At 36.0% G+C, this 27,868-nt stretch overlaps 2 protein-coding genes across 2 annotated transcripts; both read right to left on the bottom strand.

Moving 5' to 3' along the window:
- Nucleotides 1-218: 218 nt before the first annotated feature.
- Nucleotides 219-26,022, bottom strand: LOC127861402 (myosin regulatory light polypeptide 9-like). Its single transcript, XM_052399861.1, has 5 exons — nucleotides 25,916-26,022; nucleotides 15,843-16,049; nucleotides 7,176-7,337; nucleotides 3,842-3,909; nucleotides 219-1,787 (listed from the first exon to the last, which is right to left on the bottom strand). Exons 2-5 carry the CDS (start codon nucleotides 16,027-16,029, stop codon nucleotides 1,686-1,688), a joined length of 519 nt encoding a protein of 172 aa, XP_052255821.1. The 5' UTR covers nucleotides 16,030-16,049; nucleotides 25,916-26,022; the 3' UTR covers nucleotides 219-1,685.
- On the bottom strand, nucleotides 8,703-14,638 carry LOC127861393 (uncharacterized). The gene has a single exon (XM_052399841.1). The coding sequence runs from the start codon at nucleotides 10,754-10,756 to the stop codon at nucleotides 9,536-9,538; it is 1,221 nt and encodes a 406-aa protein (XP_052255801.1). The 5' UTR covers nucleotides 10,757-14,638; the 3' UTR covers nucleotides 8,703-9,535.
- Nucleotides 26,023-27,868: the final 1,846 nt, after the last annotated feature.

The following is a 27,868-nucleotide window of genomic DNA, read 5'->3' as shown; positions in this document are numbered from 1 at the left end:
TAAATAGTTCACCACAAACTATTCAGGCTCAGGTGTTCTTATTGTTGTTATTGGAGTTCCTTCGCACCAGTACTCAAAATCTTTATAGCCTTATGGCGTTGTTTAAGCTTCCTATCGTAATCTACGTTTTGTACACAAATGAAAGGCATTTATAGGCCACACACACCCTAAATGACTTTGGCAAGAATTTGTCATGATTTCAGAAGAACAGATAAAAATTGTTGGTTACATTTTATTACGAGTATAAAAATTGCGGAGACAATTGTGTAGTTCAATATTAATGCTTAATGTAACATCACTGAAAGACATTTTTAATTTTGTTATACATACAAATTATGCAAGAGATACCCAACATTTCTAGTTTTTCAGCATTTGTACCAAGGTTAAAAAATATGAATGTGTACCTCCGAACGGCAACTGTTGCTTGGCTTTGAAAAACAATATTTAAGTAAAAATAATTCGTAAACAAAAATTTGGTCCAATATTGTTATCTCAACTGATATGGAATGCAATACAAGCGATAAAGCAAGCAGAAACAAACCATCACATGTATGTACAAATATCACACATCTGCAGTATAAAAATAAGCAATATATTTAAATTAATTTCCCACAGTTTAAAATTTACAATGGCATCTAACAGTCTTATACTGGGGAAAACATACTAGTCTTATGTCAAAATTGCACAAAACTCGACAATTTGTACATTTGACAACAAATTGCTTCAGTTGGAATGAATGCATAACAAGAGCACCGCATAACAGGTGCCACGCTCGGCTGCAAAAGCTTGTCTTTTTTTCTTTTTAAGAGGTCACAGTGACCTTGACCTTTGACCTAGAGACCCAAAAATGGGTGTGGCTTGTAGAACTCATCAAGGTGCAGCTACATGTGAAGTTTCAAAGTTCTAGATAGAAGCACTTTGATTTTAGAGCCAATGTTAAAAACCTTAACAAAATGTTAAGGTTTAAGCACGACGCAGACGACATGACGAGCTGGCTATGACAATACCTCGGGTTTTCTCCAAAAACAGCCAAGCTAAAAATGATGTGACATTAACTTCAAATAACTACACATACATAATAGTTGGTCAAATATTTCAACTTTAGCATATAAAAAGACTTAATGCACTATGATAATAGCAAGAAGTGTTTGGTCCACATAGTTCAAAATGGAATGTGATCAGTTGCAAAGGCAAGAAAAAACATGTATCGTGAAAATACAAGAAAATAGACTAAATACTACAAGACGAAAAGATATCTACTAAACTGACATGGTTAAGAGACATGCATAATAAGCTACAAATATGAATAAGAATATTTATATTTCTAAACAGTATATTGAAGTTTATACTTGTATTGCTGCACAAGATTGATTGTGACATTTCTGAAGAAATAATTATTAAAAATAAATAATTGGGGAAAAAACCTTTTATAGCTATATAGTTATTCTATATAAACAAAGACTGAATTGAAATAAATAAAAAACTACACAAATTTCAGATCTATCCAAATTATAAGAGGAAAATAAAAACAAATGCACAAAATTAAGAATTGAATACTAAGGACAAACTTGATATTGAAAAAATTAATTCTTACACAGATATAATATTATCCTTAATAAAAAACTTCTTTGAAAACAATACACATTTTGTTGACAATTAGCTCTAAACCAAAATGGAAATTGAATTCATTCAGCATCATCCTTCTTTCCGTGCTTGAGTATTCGTGTGAACTCATTGTAGTCAAAGTTGCCCTTTTTGATTGGTGCTTCACGGAACATCTCATCAACCTATGTTTAACAAAAGCAAAGCATAACATAATGTACAGAGGTAACTGAAATAAACAATTTAGCAGTAGTAAATCTTGATTAAAGTTATAAAGAAAAAACTGAAAAAGTCAAGTGATAATAAAATTGGTCACAAGTTAATAATTCAGAATCTTCTAATATCTTAAGAGTTGGGTAGTCACTAGTTACATGAAGCATTTGGAATTAGCATACCCCCAAAAAACATATTTGAGTTTGTTTAAATTCTCTGTTACAAATGGACCGCTTTGTAATATTATATTAGTTCTAAGTAATAACATAACAATTTGAGCTTGTTTGGTTGAGCTGCTTATATTGATGGCAATACAAGACTACTTGTATGGCTATCATGAACCAAAGTTCCACAATAACGAGAATGCACACATGTCACAAAACATGCCTGTTTAAAGGGCTCGGTAAGACTTATCAAGTTGGGTAATGATAAGAACCAATCTATTTGAGTAAGAAAGAGCATAAAAATGTAGCCCTGTGGTTATTTTACCAATTTTTAATGTTGATTTGTAACCTTTATCTTATGGTTAATTTTACTTTCGTTGTCTCGAATAAATTGGTCACGTGGTCATTTCTGGGAGTTTAGAGAAAAGTTTAAACAAAAAAGACTTGTTCAGAGTGCAGAGTCCATTGTATTTGTTTAATACATCGTAGCATTTGGTTTCGAGCAAACCCACAACTAAAGAAGTTGTGATTGAGAGACTGTGAGAGTTACCAATACCAACCTGGAAAAGAATCACGGTTCGATATTCTGTAAATTCTGTAACTCATTAAAGAACCCCTGATTAGAAAGAGAACAAATCTTGTTGTTGATAAACCCACGAGTTACAAAAAAGCAAAATTTGGATTATTCAAGGGCCATATTTAAATTCAAACATGCTTTAGGTAATATGGCTGGTCAGGCAATCTTGCTAATATTGTCATTGGTCAAGATTTCATAGCCACAAGAATACTATGCAAATTTTGCCCATTTTTTAAATTTATGAACCATATTATTTAAACATTTTTTAGGCAATCTAGCTGGTTATCAAACTTGTCCAAGATTTTGAGTCCACAAATTTACCATCAGGTTTAATTAAGATATAATTAAAACTATTTGCGTACAGAAAGCAGACATTTTTCTCTTAGATACCGCACACTGCAGGTTTTACCATAATGTATCTTGTGTAAATTAGGGCAAATACAAATGACGAATACCCCCACATGCCTCATTGGCACAGAATATTTTGCATGTTGTCTTCACAAAAAACAGCAGACACCATGCTCAATGTTTAAAACGCACTAAGTGACCCCGTGACCTAGTTTTTGACCTGGCATGGCCCATGTTCAAACTTGACCTACACATCATCTAGATACAACTTCTGACCAAGTTTGGTGAAGATCTGATGAAAACTACTTGAATTAGAGAGCAGACACTATGCTCAATGTTTAAAACGCACTAAGTGACCCCATGACCTAGTTTTTTACCTGCCATGACCCATGTTCGAACTTGGCCTAGACATCATCTAGATGCAACTTCTGACCAAGTTTAGTGAAGCTCGGATGAAAACTACTTGAATTAGAGAGCAGACACCATGCTCAATGTTTAAAACGCACTAAGTGACCCCGTGACCTAGTTTTTGACCTGGCATGGCACATGTTCGAACTTGACCTACACAATGACATCATCTAGATACAACTTCTGACCAAGTGTGGTGAAGATCGGATGAAAACTACTTAAATGAGAGAGCGGACACCATGCTCAATGTTTAAAACGCACTAAGTGACACTGTGACCTAGTTTTTGACCTGGCATGACCCATATTCGAACTTGACCTAGACATCATCTAGATACAACTTCTGACCAAGTTTGGTGAAGCTTGGATGAAAATTACTTGAATTAGAGAGCGGACACTTAATAAGGACCGACCGACCAACCGACAGACAAGCTCACTCCTATATACCCCCCTAAACTTCGTTTCTGGGGGTATAACAAAATGTTGGCAAACCCATATGTAAGTTCAATACATCACAGCCTCCTGTTCATACCTCATCATCTGTGAAGCGGTCACCCATGGTAGTCAGCAGTTCACGCAGTCTCTCCTCATTGATGTAGCCTACAAAACACAGACAGGAAATACAGCATGGAACACCACAGACTAGGCTTTCTAATGCTGAAAAGTCAAACTAGTACAAAATGAATACAGTCCTTATATACGGCATAATTGGTTGTAAGGGTAATGGAAATGTTTGAAAATTTTATTTACAAGAATTATCTAAACTAGAGCTTTGTCACAGACGTGACGTGTACCCCCACATGCCGCATTGACACAGACTATTTTGCATGCTGTCTTCACAAAACAAGAGAATCTAATTTATGGCGATTTTTAATAAGTATCATGCCATTATCATTAAAAGCCATTTTGACCTTTAAACTCTTGAATTCTTTCGCATGACACGCCGTCCAATGACTGTGAACAAAATTAATGTACAGAGTCATTTTAAAATCTCACAATGAATGACACAGTTATGGCCCAGACAAGATCATTGATTTATTGCCATTTTTGACCTTCGAACTAAAAGTGTAACCTTGACCTTGGAGATATCAACCTTATTCTTTCTCGTGACACACCGTATTAGTGTTTTTCTCAGGCCATTTTAGCGTGGCGAAAAGTCACGCTGCCCTCCCGGATTGCCACGCTGCCCTTTTCAAAGGCAAATTTCGCCACGCGCATTTTTTTTCAAAGGCAAATTTCGCCACGCGCCCTTATCGATACTATCTTTATTGCCTTACGATCTAACTTGGCTCGCAAAATCAGCTTCCTTGATTGTCTGTGACGCTCCGACTGTGCTTGATTTACTCGAGAGATGTCAACGTCTAATTGACTATATTTAATTAAGCAGATTTAATCTATAACAGTCCTCGATTTATAGGTAGGTCTTACTGACTGCTCCAAAGCTGTGAATAAGTCATGCGTGAATAACCCCGTGTCAGTATCAATCGATAATGCCAGAGGCTATGTTATACCAAGCGCACTTTGCGCTCTGCAATGTTTAGTCCTCCACGACATCATCATTACTTCGGAGACTTTTGATGAAAAACTCGATGTTATTCTCGTGGCAATTGTGCTTTGCATGCATTATTCAGTTATATCAAAACATATATTTTTACGCATAATTACATTTAAATTCACAAACAAATTTATTCTTTATCGTTTTCGTCTTTAAGATAATTAGATCTAATTATTGAAATAATTACTACCAATTTAACAAAATGCGAATCGCGTATACGATTTAACGTTGCTATGCGCACCTGTCGCTTACATCATTTGACATTTTATCAACATGGCGGACTATACAGAATTAAATTGTGACTCGGCAAAAATGGCAAATAACCTCGTAAACGATCGAATAAACAATGGAGATTATACATTAAGAAGGAATTAATGAAATGTCTGTGATAATCAACGATGCATAAAAATGTTTTAGATAGCAACAACATTATTTATTTATTTGTAATCTACTTGGCGGATGTATAATTGTATGTCACGGAAACGAGTGTTTGCATATTGTTAGCGATCAATTTACTCGCAATGTTATTTTAAACATCTGTCGAGATTATTGTTAGAAAATGGGATAAGACAAACATGGTTTCATTTATATGTTAGTGGATCTGTGTATAGTCAGATTCATATGCATATATTGCTTTATTATGTTTGTCGTGCTGTACAGTTTATTGAAACAGCATGGAATTTAAATGTACATCGCAAGGTAAATATATTAATATAAATCATAGTAAGTTAAATACATCTATTACCATTAAATGTGCTTGTTTATATGTTATTTTTTCCACAACTGCTTCTGATGTGATTACATGTTTCCCCGTAATTCAGGTATTCAGGAAACGTTTTTGCCCTTTTTTGCCTAAACTGCGCGCAAAAATGCCCTTTTTGAAAGTAATGCGCCATGCCCTTTGCCCTCCTGGGAAAAACACTACGTATAATGATGGTGAACAAACTAGCCAAATGATTTTAAAATCTCACAATAAACGACATAGTTATGGCCCGGACAAGCTCATTTATGGCCATTTTTTACCTTTGAACCCAAAGTGTGACCTTGACCTTGGAGATATCAACGTAATTCTTTTGAGCGACAAACCGTCCAATGATGGTGAACAAATGTGCCGAATGATTTTAAAATCTCACAATAAATGACACAGTTATGGCCCGGACAAGCTCATTTAAGGCCATTTTTTACCTTTGAACTCAAAGTGTGACCTTGACTTTGGAGATATCAATGTAATTCTTTCTTGCGACAAACCGTCCAATGATGTGGAACATATGTGCCAAATGATTTTTAAATCTCACAATGAATGACATAGTTATGGCCCAGACAAGCTAATTTATGGCCATTTTAGACCTTTGAACTCAAAGTGTGGCCTTAACTTTGGAGATATCGATGTAATTCTTTCGCGTGACACACTGTCCAATGATGGTGAACAAAAGTGCCAAATGATTTTAAATTCTCACAATTTAACAACATAGATATGGCCCAGAAAAGCTCATTTATGGCCATTTTTGACATTTGAACTTTAAGTGTGACCTTGACCTTGGAGATATCGACGTAATTCTTTCGCCCAACACACCGTCGAATGATGCTGAACAAATGTGCCAAATGATTTTAAAATCTTACAATGAATGACATAGTTATGGACCGGACAAGCTAATTTATGATCGTTGAACTCAAAGTGTGACCTTGGAGATACTGACGTAATTCTTTCGCGCGACACACCATCCATTGATGGTGAACAAATTTGCCAAATGATTTTATAATCTTACAACAAATGACAAAGTTATGGCCTGGACAAGCATTTGACCTTTGAAATCCAAGTGTTACCTTGACCTTTGAGATATCGACATACTTTTTTCACACGACACACCATCCCATGATGGTGAACAAATGTACCAAGTCATTTTAAAATCTAACGGTAAATGACATAGTTATGGTCCGGACAAACTTTCAGTTTAAAACACACTAAGTGACCCTGTGACCTAGTTTTTGACCTGGCATGACCCATATTCAAACTTGACCTAGACATCATGTAGATACAACTTCTGACCAAGTTTGGTGAAGATCGGATGAAATTTCGGGACAGACCGACCGACTGACGGACCGACAAAGTGACTCCTATATAGCCCCCATTACCAATGGTAATGGGGGTATAATAATGTCCATACAGTGAAAAAAAGCAATGATAACAATTGTAGATCTTTTTACAAACACCAACCTGTAAAGAACTATGAAATCACTACATTTGGATAAAAGACGTATTACAGACCAATAGAATAAAAGAAGTTTTTTTCTGAATCACTTTGTGACTTACCAGAGTTGTTTTCATCAAAACAGGCGAAAGCATTTCTGATAACATCCTCAGGGTCTGTTCCGTTGAGTTTCTCTCCAAACATAGTGAGGAACATGGTGAAATTGATAGGTCCTGGGGCACATGTCATCATCTCATCTAGGTACTGGTCAGTGGGGTTCTTACCTGTAAACAAAACACTGGAAACTTAAGATTATTGTCTGAAACTAAATATTGAATAATTTTATCTTCACACCAATAGTTGGCCAACTTGATTAATTAATGTCAGTCATCTTAACTCAGAAATTGAATTATAGCAGTTATATTTTTATTATTTGAACTATGTCCCAAGACCACAAGTAGAAGGCCCACAGCGGTAAGTATGCATCCTATATAGTATAATTATCAACTTGAATGATTTTTTAAAAAAGAAAACAAGAAGAAAATAAGTTTTTGTTTTATTCTCCTGTATAACTTTTTCTCTTTTATCACCGAAAACACAAAACGAGACTTAATAACGGACTTGTCATAATCTTGATTACAAGGCACTGGCTGGATGACTGACTAGAAATACTGACTGACAAATGAATGTATTACTCAAATTGACCTTGGTCACATCAACCTTTCATCACAAATCATTAAAACTGCTTCCATTTTTTTCAACTCATAAATCCTTCCGACTTCTGAAACAAGCCTGCTTCAAATTTGCTTTTTTAAAAGTTTTTTTACAATTTATTTTTTTAGGACAGATTGCAAGTTAAAAATGCTTTTTTTAACTCAAGCAAGGGTTTAAGTAAATTATATTAAATTTAATTTAAGAACAAACAGAATCAGCCACCACTAGTAAGAACAATTGTTAGACCACTGCAAGGGAGGTAATGGGCAGAATTTTGTTTAATGTTTATAAAAGGGATTGTACATTGTGAATTTAAGAAAGAAAAACATATGTTCAAACAAAATTCAATCTTGGATTATTTCGGATATATTAAAACGGCATTTAATGTAAATTGTATGCGTCCTGCCATTGAACTCAATAGATTTAGAGCTATGTGTAAAGGTACACATGTAATAAATTATTGTTAAGGAACAAAATCTCAGCAAGCTGCTAGCCTGTGGGCCGTTTCATAAACGATCGTATGACAATTTTAACTTACGAGAGAATTTTGTAATCTTAATAAGTAGACGAACTTGCTCGCCATGCTCGTCAAATATATACGGCGCTTGAGATGCCAATGTAATTAATTAAGTACTGACAATTTATAATCATATGATATGGACTTTCGCAATTATGTATCTTCGAAAAATAGTCCAGGACCGATATTAGATTTGTTCACCGAACCTTAAACAAAATGCAACAAAAAAATGTTTTTAGTGATTTGGACTCTTGCATATGCTATATATTACATGTACGTATAAAAAGTCGCCATTGATAGGTCAAGAGCAAAAAGAATTGTTTGCCTCTAAAATATGACATATTTAGAGGTTTATGTAGCAATAAGTTGAATAACAATGAATATTATGAACACAGTTCTTTACATATTTGTCGTTGTTGTATGTTCCTCGTGATGCAAACTTGTGACACTGCATTTGCATGTTTAGAGTAATACATATGTAATAAACATAAATGGAATTTAGTGATATGACCTTGACCTTGAGAATTTGACCTTGGCCAAACCCGCGGACAGTAAACCAAATATAGTACATTGTCCACTTTATACATCGGTATCAGATACGTCCAGTTCATTTTGCAAACTATTCGAGCAGCTTGATCCTTTGCATTCTTTACACGCTATGGAGCACTCAAGTCCATGTTTTCTGCACGAACACCGCTTACTGTCACAGTTCATTTTGCACTTTCATTTGATGATTCCCATGAGTTTTGATGGTGCGGGCAGCATGTCTGTCCTGACTGGAACAAAGAGCCCATTATCCAGCTTCCATCCCCAGCAACATGGATCTTGTTTCAACTCTCCTATCCAATCTCCTATTTGAAGATGGGCGCGAAGACAGTGAAACTTTGCGGAAGCAGCTGTAGGTGGTAAGGTATGGATTTCTACAGTTTTGCGACTGTTGATGGCCTTTTCCGTGAAAAGTCGTAAGCGTAGGCTGTTTTAATTATCAACGCTTGACCCTCCATATAGTGCTACTATAATTCTCTCACCTACGCACGTCACCTGTTCTTGATGTATGCATTCCTGGAAGTGGCTTATGTCATTCTGTAACACTTCACATGATCTCACTTTTTTCAACGTGGCCCCTTTGCCAATTCCAAAAATTCGCGAAGTAGTATCACACCCTGTTAAGGCATGCACAGATGGAAGTAAATTACAGATGCGTTTACCCAGAACAGTTTTGGTTTTTCTTACACTCCAAACCTTAACTTTTCACGTTAGACCAACGTGTCTGTCTGACCGGAAGACTATGTCATTGTCCTCTAGCACTGCATGGTAGCACAGGAGCACCAATAAGTCTGTGTCTTCACCAATCAGTGTCGCTTCCTTTCTGGTAGCCCATTCGACAGCTGTTTTTACAATAGTAACATCGGCATCAGCTGCAGCATGTACTACCTCACATCCAATGGTTTGAAGACTGGCAACAAGAAGATTGATGAAGTTCTGTTTGTTAACAGAGTTGGCTAAATAATAGTCCTTCTTTGAACGGAAAGGAGTGCCTTGCGTAAACAGAATAGTCATCCCCATAATACCTTTACTCCGATGTTGATGCGTGAAGTCCTTTGTAGACGGTCCGTCCATGTAGCCCTCGAAAACAATTGATGGGAAGCCATACCGCTTGTGTACATAATCCACATATAGTTGGCAGATACCCTTAAATGTATAGCCTCTTGGCCACGGTATTTTATGAAGAAGGGATCCTCCATCAAGTATGTATACCATAGTCTCATCCGATTCAGGATTAGCAACACAGTCACCAAAGCACCATAAAGCTTCTGCAAGTGTGGCCTTTTGGGCTTCTCTCATGCATCCAGTGTTGTCAAATAATGATGCAGGAACTGGGCACAATTCATGATTGAAGGCATTACCCATATCGTCTGCTTGACTCGTTGCTACTACTAACAGACGTTGGAATAGAAGTTGTGGGCTTACAGGTAAAATTTGGTTTCCAGCTTGCAACACAGAATGCGTTTTTAATGTCACCACTTGTCGACCTTTCTTTAACGAAACATCCATCACATTCTGACATTTGAGTTCATTAATTATGGCGCTACCAATTTCATGCGCTTGATGGGCATTCACATCATCTGTTGACGTAACCCCAGTTTCAATGTTCCTTAAGGTATTCACTGCTGCAAATGGCTTTCGTTCATCCAAGAATTGTATTCCGATCTTTGTGTCGCGTTCTTGTCTAGTTTTGGAACACTCTTTATGTTGCTCACTTGAAATATATTCCGTATCAGTTAAGGCTTGCATCAACGAGTTTATTGCTACACATACGGGCATTGAAAGTAACAACTGGGCTCTTTGAACTTCCTTCATTCCCTTTCCTCTTGTCATACCACCAATAGATTTTAGAATCCTCATCAGAGTCTGCTCGATTGTCAAATCAGAAGCCAATCCAGCCCAGTAGGGATCACTCCGTCGTATCATTTATGAACTTTTCATAAATTACTGGGTGCGTTTCATGAAGCTCATTCATTTGTTGAAGGTAGATGTATGCTAACTTAACATACAAATTATGCCCTGATGCTGCCAGATAAGGAAGCGTACGTTCAACTGACTGAAGGTGCAATTCTCAATTACCCGTTCTCTCTGCTTTAATGAATTGCCTGAGTATTTCAATCATCTTAAGGCATTGGAACCACAAAGCTGATGTCGGTAATGACTTTAGTTCCAGTATTTTCGAGTCTAGCTTCATTTTGGAATTTTGAAAAACCTCGTTTTCTTTCACACTAGCAGGTGTAATTTCTTTGTTGATTGACTTGTCGTACAGAACTGATATTGTCTCGAGTTCCTTGAGGTCACTTTGAGTGTCTATGGCCTCTGAGCGATATCCAGCTAGGTCTTCTTGTGCTACATCAACTGACTCGGAAACTTTTTCTACAGATGTCTGATTGTTCTCTATCGGTGATGGTATCCCATATATGTCCGCATCATAACGAGCGCAGAATAAACCAACAGATGCCCACGCACAGCCCTCGTCACCGCCTTTCCGGTCATCATATGATATACCGCTTTTGATGCATAAACAGTTTCTAATGCATCTTGTAATCTGGTTGCTTGCATAAGATGGCCTACACTATCGAGAAAACTCATTTGAAGGTGAAACCCTCCTAGTATGAGTACAACATCTGTTAATGGACTGACATTATTCTCGCTTTGTAAAATGGATGTTGCTTTCCAATATAAGGTTGATCAAATGTGACAACCGGCTTAGTTTGGTATTTTTTAGCATATGCAGACACGAAATATAATATTGAGTAAATACAGGACAAATAACTTGGGTTTAGGCAGCGCTTCCGTTAGTGGACGTCCGGGCGTAAATTACGCCCGATAACGGCAGTCGTACGTCCATTATGCAAATGGTGGAAGTCCCTTGGACGTCCGATAATCTGCTATTTTCTAATACACAACACGTACAAATGTCAACAGTAAATCGGGTTATTCAGACCGTTAAATCCGCCCAAGAGCTACTGTTTTCAATGAATTTATCAGCGAGTGGCCAATATTGATTTTTCCAGCTGTCAATCAAAGTCTTCTTGGTAAGCGCATCAGCCAATCAGCAATCAGGCAGCCAAATACAAGCCGACCCGCGCTCAGGCAGCCAAATACACGCCGACCCCAAGTGAAGCTGTAAGCTGCTGTATGCAATAATATTGGCAACCTCTGCAATACGAAGTTTTTAGTCAGCAATCAAATATTTGAGTCCACGCTTTCCCCCGAGGAAGAATGATTTGACGTAAATGAAGTCTAATTTTCGCATGATTTTCATCTGTTCACGAAATACACAAGAAATGTTAATTTGTTGCTAGAATTTTCGTAACTTTCTGTGAATATTAAAATCTTGAATTTTTCGGAGAAGACGTTTGATTATACGTATTTGAAAATAAGAAGTCTGCAAAATTAACCATCCCTGATCGCCAATGCGATGAAATCTCGGCTCTGGAGATATCAAAAATCTGAAAAGACAGTTTGGAAATAAACCGACAAATTATCAAGTCACGAAAATTCGTTCGCGTGCACGATCATTTGAGAAAAAATTCGGAGTTTAGGTCGATCATAGGTAGGAACTTGATAGAAGATCTGCCGGGGAAATACCCTTCTTCTACGGCTTGCATAAATCCTGACCATCCTGGGGTTATGGACTTGAGTTGCCGAACAACTTCTAACAAGATATCCTGGCAGTCTGTTGGGTCCTCTACTTTTACACTTTTCAGAAGTAGACTTGTGAGTTGTAATGGAGCCTTGTTAAACTTCATATTGATTGTGCCCGAAGAAACAAGGTCTTCATTAGAAACATTAATGCGTGGTATAGGCATTTCTTGTTTGACACCAGGGGTAACGGCGGCAATGATCCCCATACCATGAAATGTGTCAAGTCCATCCAAAGTTCTAACATTGTGATCAACGTTGTCGACAGCAAACTGAATGTATTTGATGGCATCACTCCTGAAACCTGAGTTCCATTTTGAACAGCGGCACTTGACTCAAATTTTATGACTTCTTTATACAAGGTACAGAAACCCAATTTGTTCAGAATATCAATTAAACAAGAGGGCCTGAAAGGCCAAAAGTCGCTCATCTGAGATAACAAGATATTATTGGGACAAATCTTCTGACCAAGTTTCACGAAGATCGGAAAATAAATGTGGCCTCTAGAGTGTTAACAAGGTTTTACTATAGCCATATAAGGAAAAATGCCCTGCCCCCTGGCAGCCATGTTTTTCAACCAACTGGCATCATTTTTGAACTCTTCCAAGATATTATCGTGATGAATCTTGTGACCAAGTTTCATGAAGATCGGACAGTAAATGTGGCCTCTAGAGTGTTAAGAAGATTTTAATAAAGCCATATAAGGAAAAATGCCCCGCCCCTTGGAAGCCATTATTTTCAAGCAAACATAATTATTTTCGAACTCATCCAAGATATCATTGAGACCAATCTTATGACCAAATGTCATGAAGATTGGACAAAAAATTTGGCCTCTAGAGTGTTAGCAAGGTTTTACTATAGCCATATAAGGAAAAATGCCCCGGCCCTGGTGGCCATGTTTTTAAAGCAACCAAAACCATTTTCGAACTCATCCAAGATATCATTGGGACAAATCTTCTGACCAAGTTTCATGATGATCGGAAATCAATGTGACCTCTAGAGTGTTAACAAGGTTTTACTATAGCCATTTAAGGAAAATAGCCCCACCCCGTGGTGGCCATGTTTTTCAACCAACCGGCATCATTTTTTAACTCATCCAAGATATTACTGGGATGAATCTTCTGACCGAGTTTCATGAAGATCTGACTATAAATGTGGCCTCTAGAGTGTTAACAAGATTTTACTATAGCCTTATATAGCCATATAAGGAAAAATGCCCCGCCCCTTGGCGGCCATGTTTTTCAAGCAAACGTAACCATTTTCGAACTCATCCAAGATATCATTAAGACAAATCTTCTGACCATATTTAATCAAGATTGGACAATAAATGTGGCCTCTAGAGTGGTAACAAGGTTTTACTAAAGCCATATAACGAAAAATGCCCCGCCCCCTGATGGCCATGTTTTTCAACCAACTGGCATCATTTTTGAACTTGTCCAAGATATTATTGGGATGAAACTTCTGACCAAGTTTCATGAAGATTGGACAATAAATGTGGCCTCTAGAGTGTTAACAAGATTTTACTATAGCCATATATAGCCATATAAGGAACATTGCCCCGCCGCTTGGCAGCCATGTTTTTCAAGCAAAGGTTACCATTTTTTAACTCATTCAAGATATCAGTGGGACAAATCTTCTGAGCAAGTTTCATGAAGATTGGAAAATAAATGTGGCCTCTAGAGTGTTAACAAGGTTTTACTATAGCCATATAAGGAAAAATGCCCCGCCCCCTGGCGGCCATGTTTTTCAACCAACCGGCATCATTTTCGAACTCGTCCAAGATATTATTGGGATGAATCTTCTGACCATGTTTCATGAAGATCAGACAATAAATGTGGCCTCTAGAGTGTTAACAAGATTTTACTATAGCTATATATAGCCATATAAGGAAAAATGCCCTGCCCCTTGGCAGCCATGTTTTTCAAGCAAACGTTACCATTTTCGAACTCATCCAAGATATCATTGAGACCAATCTTCTGACCAAATTTCATGAAGATTGGACAATAAATGTGGCCTCTAGAGAGTTAACAAGTCAAATGTTGACGCCGCACAACGCACGACGGACAATATGCGATCACAAAATCGGTAACTGTGCAAAATATCGCACAGATAACAAGATAGAAGAACAAATGAGATTTTTGTTCTTTCATGATGAAGCTTATAATGAAAATACCCAAGCTTTCTTAACATACACTTCGTCAAAATGTTTTAATATTAAACTGCACTAAAATGTCATTGAAATGTAATGTGTGGATGATGGGCACATATAAATGATGATTAGTTTAAAAAACCAATTTATTACACGAATAGGATTCGGTAGTTTTATTTATTTTTAAAAAAATAATGCCCTTAATGTTTTATTTTTCAACAAATACATAATATTGGTATCTCATCAAATGCATGCTTGTAAATTATCACCATAATACAACAAAACTGACACAAATAAATATCTTGTTTCAATGATAGAAAAACAAGCCTCGTGTATTATGACGTCAACAATACCAATTGTGACGTAGTAACTATATAAATATTGCGTAAATCTTAATACAAAGCGGGTAACATTACGAGGGATAAAGGTTAATGTTTTTTCTTTACATTGTTGCACTTTTTGTATGTTAATAGTATACAAAGTTACTTACATTTTGAACACAATCGTTGACCGATGGATCCGTTATTGATTATGGTTGTAACTTCCGGTGACAACTTTCGTCATAGTAAACACAAGTATGGTGATAAATAATAGCCATAACAATCAAACACGGTAAAGATGATTTGTTTTTATTTATATTTTTTAAACGGCTTCGAATTTTCATGGCGATTTTTTTTGTAATATGTATTTATTCATGGGCTACATGATGCAATTGATTTTATTTCTGTTGCAATTTGTTTGAGGTTAAACAGTACATGTATATGTCCTGGACTAAAATGTATCGTATCGAAAATGTTTACTACGATGTTTATTGAAACGGTCCCCAGGTTCTAAATTTACCATTGAACAACATGTGGACTTGTGCTAATTTCCATAACTGGAGGAATTTTAACTAGTGCCTTCGAACTTAAAATCCAAAAAGGACATCAAATATTTGTGTTTAAATTACTAAGTATACCGTCACATTTATATTTAAGTCTTCCATAAGAAATTCTGGTACATGTATTTGTAAGTTGTAACACAACAGGCAAAGAAAGAAAGTTAAATTCTTATAACATCTACAACGAACAATTCAGGATGACATGTGCATAATTCAATAAATTATCCAATTAAACTCAATCATTTGTTAAGAAGATTTATTAAGATTTATGAAATTCAACACACCACTCCAATCTTTAAAATATACTTTCATCTTTCAAAGTATTCAAGCCATACCTAGAGAAGCCAACATATCATGCAGATCTTCTTTACTAATAAAGCCGTCTCTGTCCTGGTCGATCATGTTGAAGGCCTCCTTGAACTCCTGTATCTGGGCCTGATCAAACATGGCAAACACGTTAGAGGTGGCCCTCTGGGCCCTCTTCTTTGTGGTTCCCTTCGCCTTGGCTTTTCTGCTAGACATCTTTTAAATGGTTTAGAAAGCTGAAATAACAATATTTTTATGATTAAATGCAAAGTAAGTTTTACAAAATGAAATTAAGTTTATTTGCCATGATAAAAATTAAATTTCAGAAATAGATTTTACCTGTTGCTCTAAACTCAGAACTTATATTAAAAAATTAATAAGCCCAGACAAAATCAACTACCTGGTAGTGACTTTAGTGTTCTATCTGAGATTAAAAACATGTATGGAAAGTGCAATGAAAGGTGTTTATTTAGGAACAAAATCATTCACTAGTTGACATTTGCTTGTAAGGGCACATTTTCATCTGAAAATCTGATACAAAGGCAATATTTAATACTAAATTACCTGTAATGAACTCAGTAATCCAATATTTGATGCATTAAAGCAATATACAAACAAAGAATTGTTATATATTACATACATGTACACACGAAAAGGGAACTTAATACATATATCTCATTGGCAAATTAAGTTGTTTCGTATAAACTAATGTAGCTAACCAGTTTTGAACAGACAATTACAACTTTGCCAGAGGGCTTTATTTATCAAGGCAGTAAGGTACAGTGCATTCTATTTTACTCTTAGCAAGGGCACATTGCAAGCAATTAGGGAAGATTGGTGGTTATTGAGGGCAGATTGGTGGTAATAAATACGCAGATTGGCTGCAGTGCCCCATGCAATTACGCATGAGATTCAACTGCACATATATGAAACTTTCCTTTCAACTTTTAAATTCTGTTTTTCGGCGTAGCTGTATTAAGCCAGCTTTTCACCTTACCTGACTTTTGTAAGTGTCCAATAAAATTCAAATAAAATTTCCGACGGCTAGGTACGAATGAATACACTTCATTTATTCAATTGGCTGATTTGAGTATACCACCAGAACATTGGAAACATATCCGCGTCTTTGTAACACTGTTTTACTGCATGAAACAATTTTATCTCGAATGAAAAGGCTTAATAGATAGAACAGTTTTACACTCAATTCTCAACATCAATACAGTTTGTGCGTGCACCTTTTATTTTCAGAGGATTGTCAGCGCAAAAGCGTTTATACTTAAAGGCTATGTTCTCATATTTAGTACTTACTTCCATATTCCTGTCAATATGTTAACATGTAAAAGTATAAACAGCAGTGGAAGCGAGGCCTCACTTTAATGCATTGCATTTCAACCCGCGAGGTATCGGGTCAATTCGCGGCCAGTGTGTGAATGTCAGAATTTATATACAGGTCATCACCGGAGTTCACGACCAGTAAAATAATCATTAAATAATAAAGACGCTATCCGTTAACTAGGTGACCTGGAATTTTTTTTTAGACCAGAAATATGTTAAATGAAGATATTCAGCAATATAATTATGGTATGTCAATCAGGGTTGGCATATTGACCGGTCAATTGAGTATTGACTGGGCCGGCGGTCAATACCCGGTTAAAACCGGTCATTACTGGTCAATAATGGTCATTACTGGTCGATTGAAAATTGTAGCATTAAAACATCACAAAGGAGCTATTTTATATTAAATCAAAAATTATTCTGTAAATGATACTAGTAAACTTTTTTTTAGTCATTTATTGTAAAAACAAGAGTTCCGCGGTCGGAGATGACCGCATTGAAGCCGGATTTTTGATTTAAATACCAAAGTTAAATCATGAAAAAAATATTCACATTTAAGGTCACTGTCAATTGAAAGACTTTAAAATGACCAGTTGTCCTCTTGACCAGTGGTCATCTGTTAGTCATGGCAAAGTCCATGTCCAAGCATACGAAAGTTAAAACAACTTTTAATTTTTAACATTCAAGGTCACAGTGACCTTGACCTTCAATGACCTTAAAATGACCAATTGTCATCTACTAGTGCTGGCCAACCTTCATGTCCAGTTTGAAGACTGTAAGTCCAAGCATAAGAAAGTTATACCATGAAATAAGAATTTTAACATTTTTACATTCAAGGTCACGGTGACCTTGACCTTAAAATGACCAGTGGTCATCTACTAGTTCTGGCCAACCTTCATATCAAGTTTGAAGACTCTAGGTCTAAGCATACCAAAGTATTAACAACTTTAACATATTTACATCCAAGGTCAAAGTGACCTCGACCTTCAAATGAATGACCTTGAAATGACCAGTGGTCATCTAAGTGTGCTTGCAAACCTTTACGTCAAGTTTGAGATTCTAGGTCCAAGCATACCAAAGTTACAACAATTTTAACATTTTAACATTTAAGTTCACAGTGACCTTGACCTTCAAATGAATGACATTGAAATGAATGACCTTGAAATGACCAGTGGTCATCTAAGTGTGCTTGCAAACCTTTACGTCAAGTTTGAGATTCTAGGTCCAAGCATACCAAAGTTATAACAATTTTAACATTTTAACATTGAAGGTCACAGTGACCTTGACCTTCAAATGAATGACATTGAAATGAGCAGTGGTGATCTTCTAGTACTGGCCAACCTTTATGTCAAGTTTGAAGACTCTAGGTACAAGCATACCAAAGTTATAACATGGAATAAGAACTTTAACATTTTTACCTACCAAAGTTATAAGAACTTTAACATTTTTACATTCAAGGTCACAGTGACCTTGACCTTAGAATGAATGACCTTGAAATGACCAGTGGTCATCTAAGTGTGCTTGCAAACCTTCATGTCAAGTTTGAAGACTCTATGTCCAAGCATACCAAAGTTATAACAATTTTAACATTTTAACATTTAAGGTCACAGTGACCTTGACCTTCAAATGAATGACATTGAAATGACCAGTGGTCATCTTCTAGTACTGGCCAATCTTTATTTCAAGTTTGAAGACTCTAGGTACAAGCATACCAAAGTTATAACATGAAATAAGAACTTTAACATTTTTACATTCAAGGTCACAGTGACCTTGACCTTCAAATGAATGACCTTGAAATGTCCAGTGGTTACTTACTAGTTCTGGCCAACCTTCATGTCAAGTTTCAAGACTCTAGGTCCAAGCATACCAAAGTTATAACAACTTTAACATTTTTACATTCAAGGTCACAGTGACCTTGACCTTCAAATGAATGACCTTGAAATGTCCAGTGGTTACTTACTAGTTCTGGCCAACCTTCATGTCAAGTTTCAAGACTCTAGGTCCAAGCATACCAAAGTTATAACAACTTAAACATTTTTATATTGAAGGTCACAGTGACCTTCACCTTCAAATGAATGACCTTGAAATGACCAGTGGTCATCTGTTAATCCTGGCCAACCTTCATGTCAAGTTTGAAGACTCTAGGTCCAAGCATACCAAAGTTATACCATGAAATAAGAACTTTAACATTTTTACATTCAAGGTCACAGTGACCTTGACCTTCAAATGAATGACCTTGAAATGACCAGTGGTTACTAACTAGTTATGGCCAACCTTCATGTCAAGTTTGAAGACTCTAGGTCCAAGCATACCAAAGTTATACCATGAAATAAGAACTTTAACATTTTCGAGCACGCCGCCACCCCGCCCGCCCGCCCGCCCCCCCCACCCGCCCGACAACATCAATCTATAAGCCGAGATTTTTTCGAAAAAAATCCGGCTAAAAATCTAAAAAGCTGTAAAAAATTACCTCTTTACTATTTATGGAAATGGCCTCAAATACATAAGGACTCAGGCAATATCTTTATCTCAGTGTATCACATCTGTTACTAAAGTATTATTACTTTTGTAGTTACCATAGTATTTCACTTATCTATTGATATATCAATTTGATAAGCAGATGGACAAACAGAACTCATGTGTTTTCTAGGGTGATAAATCAACATCAATACAGTTTGTGCGTGTACCTTTTATTTTCAGAGGATTGTCAGCGCAAAAGCGTTTATACTTAAAGGCTATGTTCTCATAGTTAGTACTTTCTTCCATATTCCTGTCAATATGTTAACATGTAAAAGTATAAACAGCAGTGGAAGCGAGGCCTCACTTTAATGCATTGCATTTCAACCCGCGAGGTATCGGGTCAATTCGCGGCCAGTGTGTGAATGTCAGAATTTATATACAGGTCATCACCGGAGTTCGCGACCAGTAAAATAATCATTAAATAATAAAGACGCTATCCGTTAACTAGGTGACCTGGAATTTTTTTTTAGACCAGAAATATGTTAAATGAAGATATTCAGCAATATAATTATGGTATGTCAATCAGGGTTGGCATATTGACCGGTCAATTGAGTATTGACTGGGCCGGCGGTCAATACCCGGTTAAAACCGGTCATTACTGGTCAATAATGGTCATTACTGGTCGATTGAAAATTGTAGCATTAAAACATCACAAAGGAGCTATTTTATATTAAATCAAAAATTATTCTGTAAATGATACTAGTAAACTTTTTTTTAGTCATTTATTGTAAAAAAAATCTAAAAGGCTGTAAAAAATTACCTCTTTACTATTTATGGAAATGGCCTCAAATACATAAGGACTCAGGCAATATCTTTATCTCAGTGTATCACATCTGTTACTAAAGTATTATTACTTTTGTAGTTACCATAGTATTTCACTTATCTATTGATATATCAATTTGATAAGCAGATGGACAAACAGAACTCTTGTGTTTTCTAGGGTGATAAATCTGGCCCCTAAGCCTTAATTGGTAATAAAATGCATACAGTGTTATGTCTCTGATATTGACAATGAAGCAAATCTGCCCTTAGGCTATTTCATATCACTCACACAAAAGGATGTTACTTGCTATTAATTTAATAATAACTTCTAACTGTTCTCCTTTCTGTATTAAGAGGGGGGTTTTCCTTTCATATTTAAAAGTTCAATTGGTATTCAAATAAATAAGCAATCAAAGTTCTTGATTTTGACAACAAAAATGTTTTCCAATTGTGGGTGTACTCTAGACTCTTCTTTTCAATTATTTTTTTTTTAATAAACATTTCTTATAATGTTTTTCACTTTTATATCAATGGAAAATAAAAGATTTTTTCACTATTTTGTTTAAAAAGTATTTATAGAAATCTAGGCAAGAAAACATGACAAGTAAGGGTCGTGTCAAAAAGGTGCCATTTAAAGCCTTATTATCAGTTTTGGGTGCCCCATCCTGTATAGGTGAGAAGACTGTGGGGACAGTGGGGCATGAGGAACAACTCATACACAGTAATTGACAGGTTCTTGTTGAATCAAGCACAGAATTCTCTGAGCATTCATAATTCATTAGAATTGAAAAAAAGTTCAATCGACCAGAAAAATCCAATTGACCAACTTTGACTAATTTGCAAAATTTTGAGAGATTGGCCTACAAATTGCATGAATAGGTATAAATATTGGGTATTAATAGCTTAAGACATTATTGTCAACATGTCTGTTTTATTTATATTATCAATATTGTTAATTAGGCATGGAATATTAATCAAAATTGGGGGTAAAATTCAATCGACCAGTATTGATCAGTAATGACCACTTCTGGAGTATGGACCAGGGCGGTTTTAACCAGTTAAAACCGCCGTTTAAAACCAGGGACGGTCGAAAAGTGCCAACCCTGTCCCTGGTGGCCATGTTTTTCAACGGACCGGAACCATTTTTGAACTCAACCAACATATCATTTAGACAAACATTTTGACAAAGTACAATGTAACATGAATATTGGGCATCAAATGTGACTTCTACAGTGTTCACAAGGTTTTTCTTTTTTTTTACCTAGTGACCTAGATTTTGACCCAGCATGACCCAGTTTCAAACTTAGTCGAGGTATCAATGGGACAAATGTTCTGACCAAGTTTCATAAAGATCGGACAATAAATGTGGCCTCTGGAGTGTTCACAAGGCAAATATTGACGCCGCACAACGCAAGACTGACAAAAGGCGATCACAAAAGCTCACCATGAGCACAGCTCGGATGAGCTAAAAATTTGGACGGCTTTATGTTTCTTTTACTTCAATATATTATTTAACTTAAAAATAAAACGTGTTTACCAACTAGTCGTACTGGCTATCTTTGCTTGTGCCGTAAAAAACTCCCAAGCGCAATTATTAGAACCAGTCAAATATTGCACCTTGTTTCGTGACGTAAGCGACAAAGCACATTTTTGAGTGGTTGAAATTTAATTTAAATGGTTTCAACAAATTTGCGAAAATCTCAGCGAAATCACAAAATTACAGCTCCTCCTTAGGAAATTTGTAGCGACTAAAGTCGTGATAAAAAGCAAACGAAATAAACGCTTACCACTTTTTTACTAATAACACAAAATGCTTCCACATGTTTTATTTGAAGCTCGCTGAAGGTGATTTCAATTCAACTTCCGCCATTTTTCTGGGCGAATTACAGTTACTTTCCTTGAAATGCGTCATGGAAAATGCAGTGCACTACCGTACGGACTCGGAGGCGTATCGTGAACCGTACCGAGGGAGACTATTACGATATACCGTCGCACGGAGTACTGTTACACCTTAAGGTATAATGGCTTTGTATAATGTTTAAAAATCAATAATCTCGAGTTTTCCGGTTATTCTAGTCAGTTCTTTTTGTATTGAAATTGCCTACAATTATGTTAACATGTATTTTGAACCATTTAAGTCTTTTTAATTTGAGCATTTTGTATTATTTCATTATTTTGCAAAGTACTGAGCAGAATAAGATATATAATTGTCAGGATAAGTTGCTTTTTGGTCAGGACAAGTGAAAATTTTGGTCTACTTGTCCGACTGGACAAGTGGCTTCACAAGTTAATGTCGAGCCCTGGCACCACTTCTTGCTAGTTCTTCTTGAATACTCTGAGCTTTTATAAGTACATATGTACAGCTCAGAGTTATTCCTGTTAACAGATTTTTTAATGTAAAAAAAATTATGTCTCCCATATGTCTATTCAATTGAGTTCATTCAACCTAATACATTGTAACAAACAAAATACCCGTTATTACCAACATAATTTGCGAGTGATTTGTGGAGGAATACTCAAAACAAAAACTTTATACAAAAACCATTATCAAACCGAAAGCCTTAGTTCAGAATTGATAATTCAATCTATCTTACTGATGTTCCGGAGATAGTAGGTATATTATGAGACACGAGATCTATCTCTCCGAGAATTCCTCTGATAGCCGATAGCTTATTTTAGAATTCGGAAAAATTGGCTTTGTCCATAACATAAATATACACATTAAAATGAACCGTTGATGTGTTTGAAACTTTAGATTATTATCAATATAATGCGAGCATACTAGAGCAAAGTCGGGTAATTTCCACACCTTAAGAGCAAAATTTGATTAAGTCATGATGTGACGAAATTACCCTCCAAGTGCCCAAACTTAAAGAAAAACACCGTTTTGACTTGTTGATATTTGCTAACGAATGTTATTATCGTTGCCGGCATAACTCAAAACTTGAAGCGATTTAACTAAATGCGGTGGAGTGTAATTTCGACAGTAAGCGGCTAATTTCGACAGCAAGCGGCTAATTTCGACACTTGTCTTTGTATTAATTTTCAACAACTGTTTTTTTCAATTATTTACATTGTTTCTCTCAATTAATAGAATTTCAAGATCTCTTTAATGTCTAGTGTTAATTAGGTTGCGGTGGTTTAGAGGATGTGGTGTCCGCCTAGCGATCAGGAGAGTGTCTAAATAACTCGTAGGCTTTCCATGCAATGGAGCTTAAATAAATAGGACTATACTTAACTAGTGTTAATTGCAAATCAGAGAATTATAAATAGATTGCATTTAGAGTTCGTATTGTGCTCCCACTTGACTCAATCTACAGTACAGACACTGTGTACTTATACAAACGCCACTCGCCGTGATGTTCATCTCACTGTTAGCTTACCAATATGAACCCCGCGATGGGTGTTCAGATCAAATGTCGCAGGGCCGTTTGCCATTGACGAACACCGCGGACCCAAAATGTCTACCGCGGTGTTCATCGTGTTCACTAAAAATAATTTAACATAAATGTATTGAATTGATCCCTTTCATTTAAAAGTGATAATGAATAAATAAAGTCTCTTTTTATGTACATGGTGGTTGAAAGGATGTGATCAGTATTAAAAATATATTGGCGACAATAAAACACCCCTAATACATATGTGTCAACTATATCTATCGCATACATGCAACTTCTCCCATCTTTATACATTAGATCTACTCGATAATCCCATATAGGCCCGATTTCCGTTTTTAAAGCAAATTATGTGATGGTAATATAGACGATAAGAGTGCTCAAGAATGTCATAGACATAAACGTTCGCAATTTTCGAAAGTATCAAATCAATTGCGGCATATGATTCTATTTAAAGATTTGATGAAATAAGCGCCCAAACAAGACAGTTGTATTCCAACATGCGAAAATCACCTTACACGTTTTGCACGCGCCGGGTACAGCTATTTTTGGTAAGCAACTTCTAGATGAAATAAATGAATTTCTTTGTCCTGATAAAAAGCGCGCGAAATTAAAATTTCGTAGCGGGTACAACATTGAGATCATTTGATTTTCATTAAAAGTTTCATTGTGAATTTCAACTAAAGTTAAAATATCTCGCGAAATATTTGGCATTGGCATTAAGAGTTAATAGTATTGATCATCTTTATTTACGTTTCTGACGTTATGTAAGTGTAAAAATTTAAGTGCATACGTGTGCACATACATAGTACACATGTATATAATTGTCTTTTGTACATGTTCATTTAAAATGCGTGAATGACCCTCGCAGACAGGTGTTTACGGTGGTTGTGCAGCATCCGCGGTGATCACAGGTGATCCAATTAACGATATAATTAAGTAAAAAAAATTACAATTTCATTAATCAATAACCTTCACAATCTTCAAATAGCTCTAATTTTATATAATCTGCTTGACAAAATATAGAGAGAGCTAAATATAATATTCAATAAGCTGCATACCATTTAAAGAGTACAGTAATTCTATTTAACAAATCTATCTTTCCATATGCGCTGGGAATGCTTGAAAACATTTGGAGTGTCGGAATTACCCACCATCCTATAAAATCGGAGGATAATTTCGACACCCCACAAATCATAGTTTAAAAAACACTTCGTGCATTTAAACACAAATACAATGTCAAGTAAAACAAAAATGTTAAAATAGAACTTGTACAAATACCAGAAATACAGTGAAATCTTGAAAGGACATAATTGACAATTATGTAACCTCCCTAAGCGAAGCTCATAACGTTATAAAAATTTGCTAAGTAATACAATGTATGTATTTTAAAAGACTCACTTACATGCAATTAGCGAGACGTTTGATAGAGAGATGTTATCTGGTGACGTCACAACACCAACTACGTCACATTTTACAACCAAATCATATGGGATGATGATGATTTAAAACAAGTCTGGTAAATATGGTGAAATGTTTCGAAATTAGATTACTGTCGGAATTACCCGACATTGCGCTAGATCATGTAAGTTGTTTTAATTTGAGCAGAATGGATATATTTACAAACTTGTTGTCTTTATTAATGCCATAAAATAGTTTGCTGCTTATATTTCCAATTAAAGTGCCGCCTGGATTCCTGGCGGCATCTTTACATGAATAAACATGTAATCAGTAGCAAATGCCAGCAACCTGGAGGGTCAATAGTTGGGAGTTGGATTATTGCTGCTTCACTTCTTTCAACACAAATCGATATATTTTTGTTTCCTAATTCTGAGTGTATTTTTAAAAATATTGACTGTAATTGAACATGTCACATTAAGACAATTTGTTTCATTTGTTTGAATTGATTCATCGTGGGAGTGTACTGCCAAGCAAGTACACACCCTACACTGCAGCGAGTGCTGACAATTTAAGCTCCTAAGGTTGTAAACTCGTGCATACCAGCAGCTGAGTGTTGTCTTTCTTATTATTTTCATTATGAAATGATTGCATGAATAAATAGGTATAAACAAAATCTCATATATACTCACCAAAACGGAATTAAAATGAAAAATTACGAAAATATTTCAACAATTTCAACCAGGAAATGACTAACTGTAGAATGCTGACTGCGCATGCTAAGTGAGAAATCTACACCGTACAGTTAATAATGGTTACAATACACCAATAATCAAACAAAATGACGTTTTTTTTTGTGTGCAATGGAACGATTCCTATAGTGCTTCATATACTGGTTGAATGTAGTTTTAAGCGTTTGATTCCACTTCAATAATAATTGTATGCGAAGTTAACAATGAAGGTAGATCGACAAATACAATACCACAGCCGCTTTTACATTTAACAGATCTAAGCGAATAAATAGGGTATCGGGTTGTTTCGCCCTAGGTCATCCTGAGTCGTTTCGCCCTTACAAGTGGGTTGTTTCGCCCTTATTTAATTGTAATATAATTATATGGTTTTGTAAATGTTTGTTTCTGAATAGTATTTGTTTAACATATATGGGAAACTAAGACACACATTTGACTATTGCACTGCCCATATATATATTATGCATACATTCAGCCATTGTAATGTCCATAGATAACATGCATACAGTCAGCCATTGTACTGTCCATATATAACATGCATACAATCAGCCATTGCACTGTCCATAGGTAACATGCATACATTCATCCCTTGTCCTGTCCATATAAAACACTCATACATTCAGCCATTGCACTGTTCATAGATAACAGACATGCAATCAGCCATTGCACTGTCCATTGATAACAGACATTGCACTGTTCATAGATAACAGACATACATTCAGCCATTGCACTGTCAATATATAACAGACATACATTCAGCCACTGCACTGTCCATAAACAACAGACACAGTTGGCAAATGTACTATCCATAGATAACATGCAAACATTCAATAATTATACTTTCCATATATATAAGACATAAATGCAGCAATTGTACTGTCAATATATAACATGCATACAATCAGCCATTGCATTGTCCATAGATGACATGCACAAATTCAGCCATTGCCCTGTCCATAAATAACATGCATACATTCAGCAATTGCACTGTTCGTAGATAACAGACATACATTCAGCCATGGCACTGCCCATAGATAACATGCATACATTCAGCCATTGCACTGTCCATTGATAACATACATACATTCAGCCCTTGTCCTGTCCGTACAAAACATGCCTACATTCAGCAATTGCACTGTCCATAACTAACAGACACATTTGGCAAATGTACTGTCCATAGATAAAATGCATACATTCTGCAATTGTACTGTCCATAGATATAAAACGCATTTAACAATTTCAGTGTCCTTAGAAAACAGACACACATTTAACAATTTCACTGCCCATTGATAACATGCATACATTCAGCAATTGCACTGTTCATAGATAACAGACATACATTCAGCCATGGCACTGTCCATAGAAAACATGCATACATTCAGTCATTGCACTGTTCATAGATAACAGACATACATTCAGCCATTGCACTGGCCATCTATAAAACAGCAATACATTCAGCCATTGCACTGTCCATTGAAAACATACATTTGGAAAATGTACTGTCCATAGATAACATGCAAACATTCAGCCATGGTACTGTCCATAGATATCGGATACATTCAACAATTTCAATGTCTATTGATAACATGCATACATTCACCCATTGCACTGCCCATAAATAACAGACAAACATTCACCCATTGCACTGTTCATAGATAACAGACATACATTCAGCCATTACAATGTCCATTGATAACAGACATACATTCAGCCATTGCACTGTTCATAGAAAACAGACATACTTCAGCTATTGCAATGTCAATTTATAACAGACATACATTAAGTCATTACACTGTCCATTGATAACAGACATACATTCAGCCATTACACTGTCCATTGATAACAGACATGCATTCAACCATTGAACTGTTCATAGATAACAGACATACATTCAAC

The sequence above is a fragment of the Dreissena polymorpha genome, chromosome 16, assembly GCF_020536995.1.
Source record: "Dreissena polymorpha isolate Duluth1 chromosome 16, UMN_Dpol_1.0, whole genome shotgun sequence".
Taxonomy (NCBI): Eukaryota; Metazoa; Mollusca; class Bivalvia; order Myida; family Dreissenidae; genus Dreissena; species Dreissena polymorpha.
The sequence above is the reverse complement of the archived record's forward strand: the minus strand, read 5'-3'. Positions and strand labels throughout refer to the sequence as shown.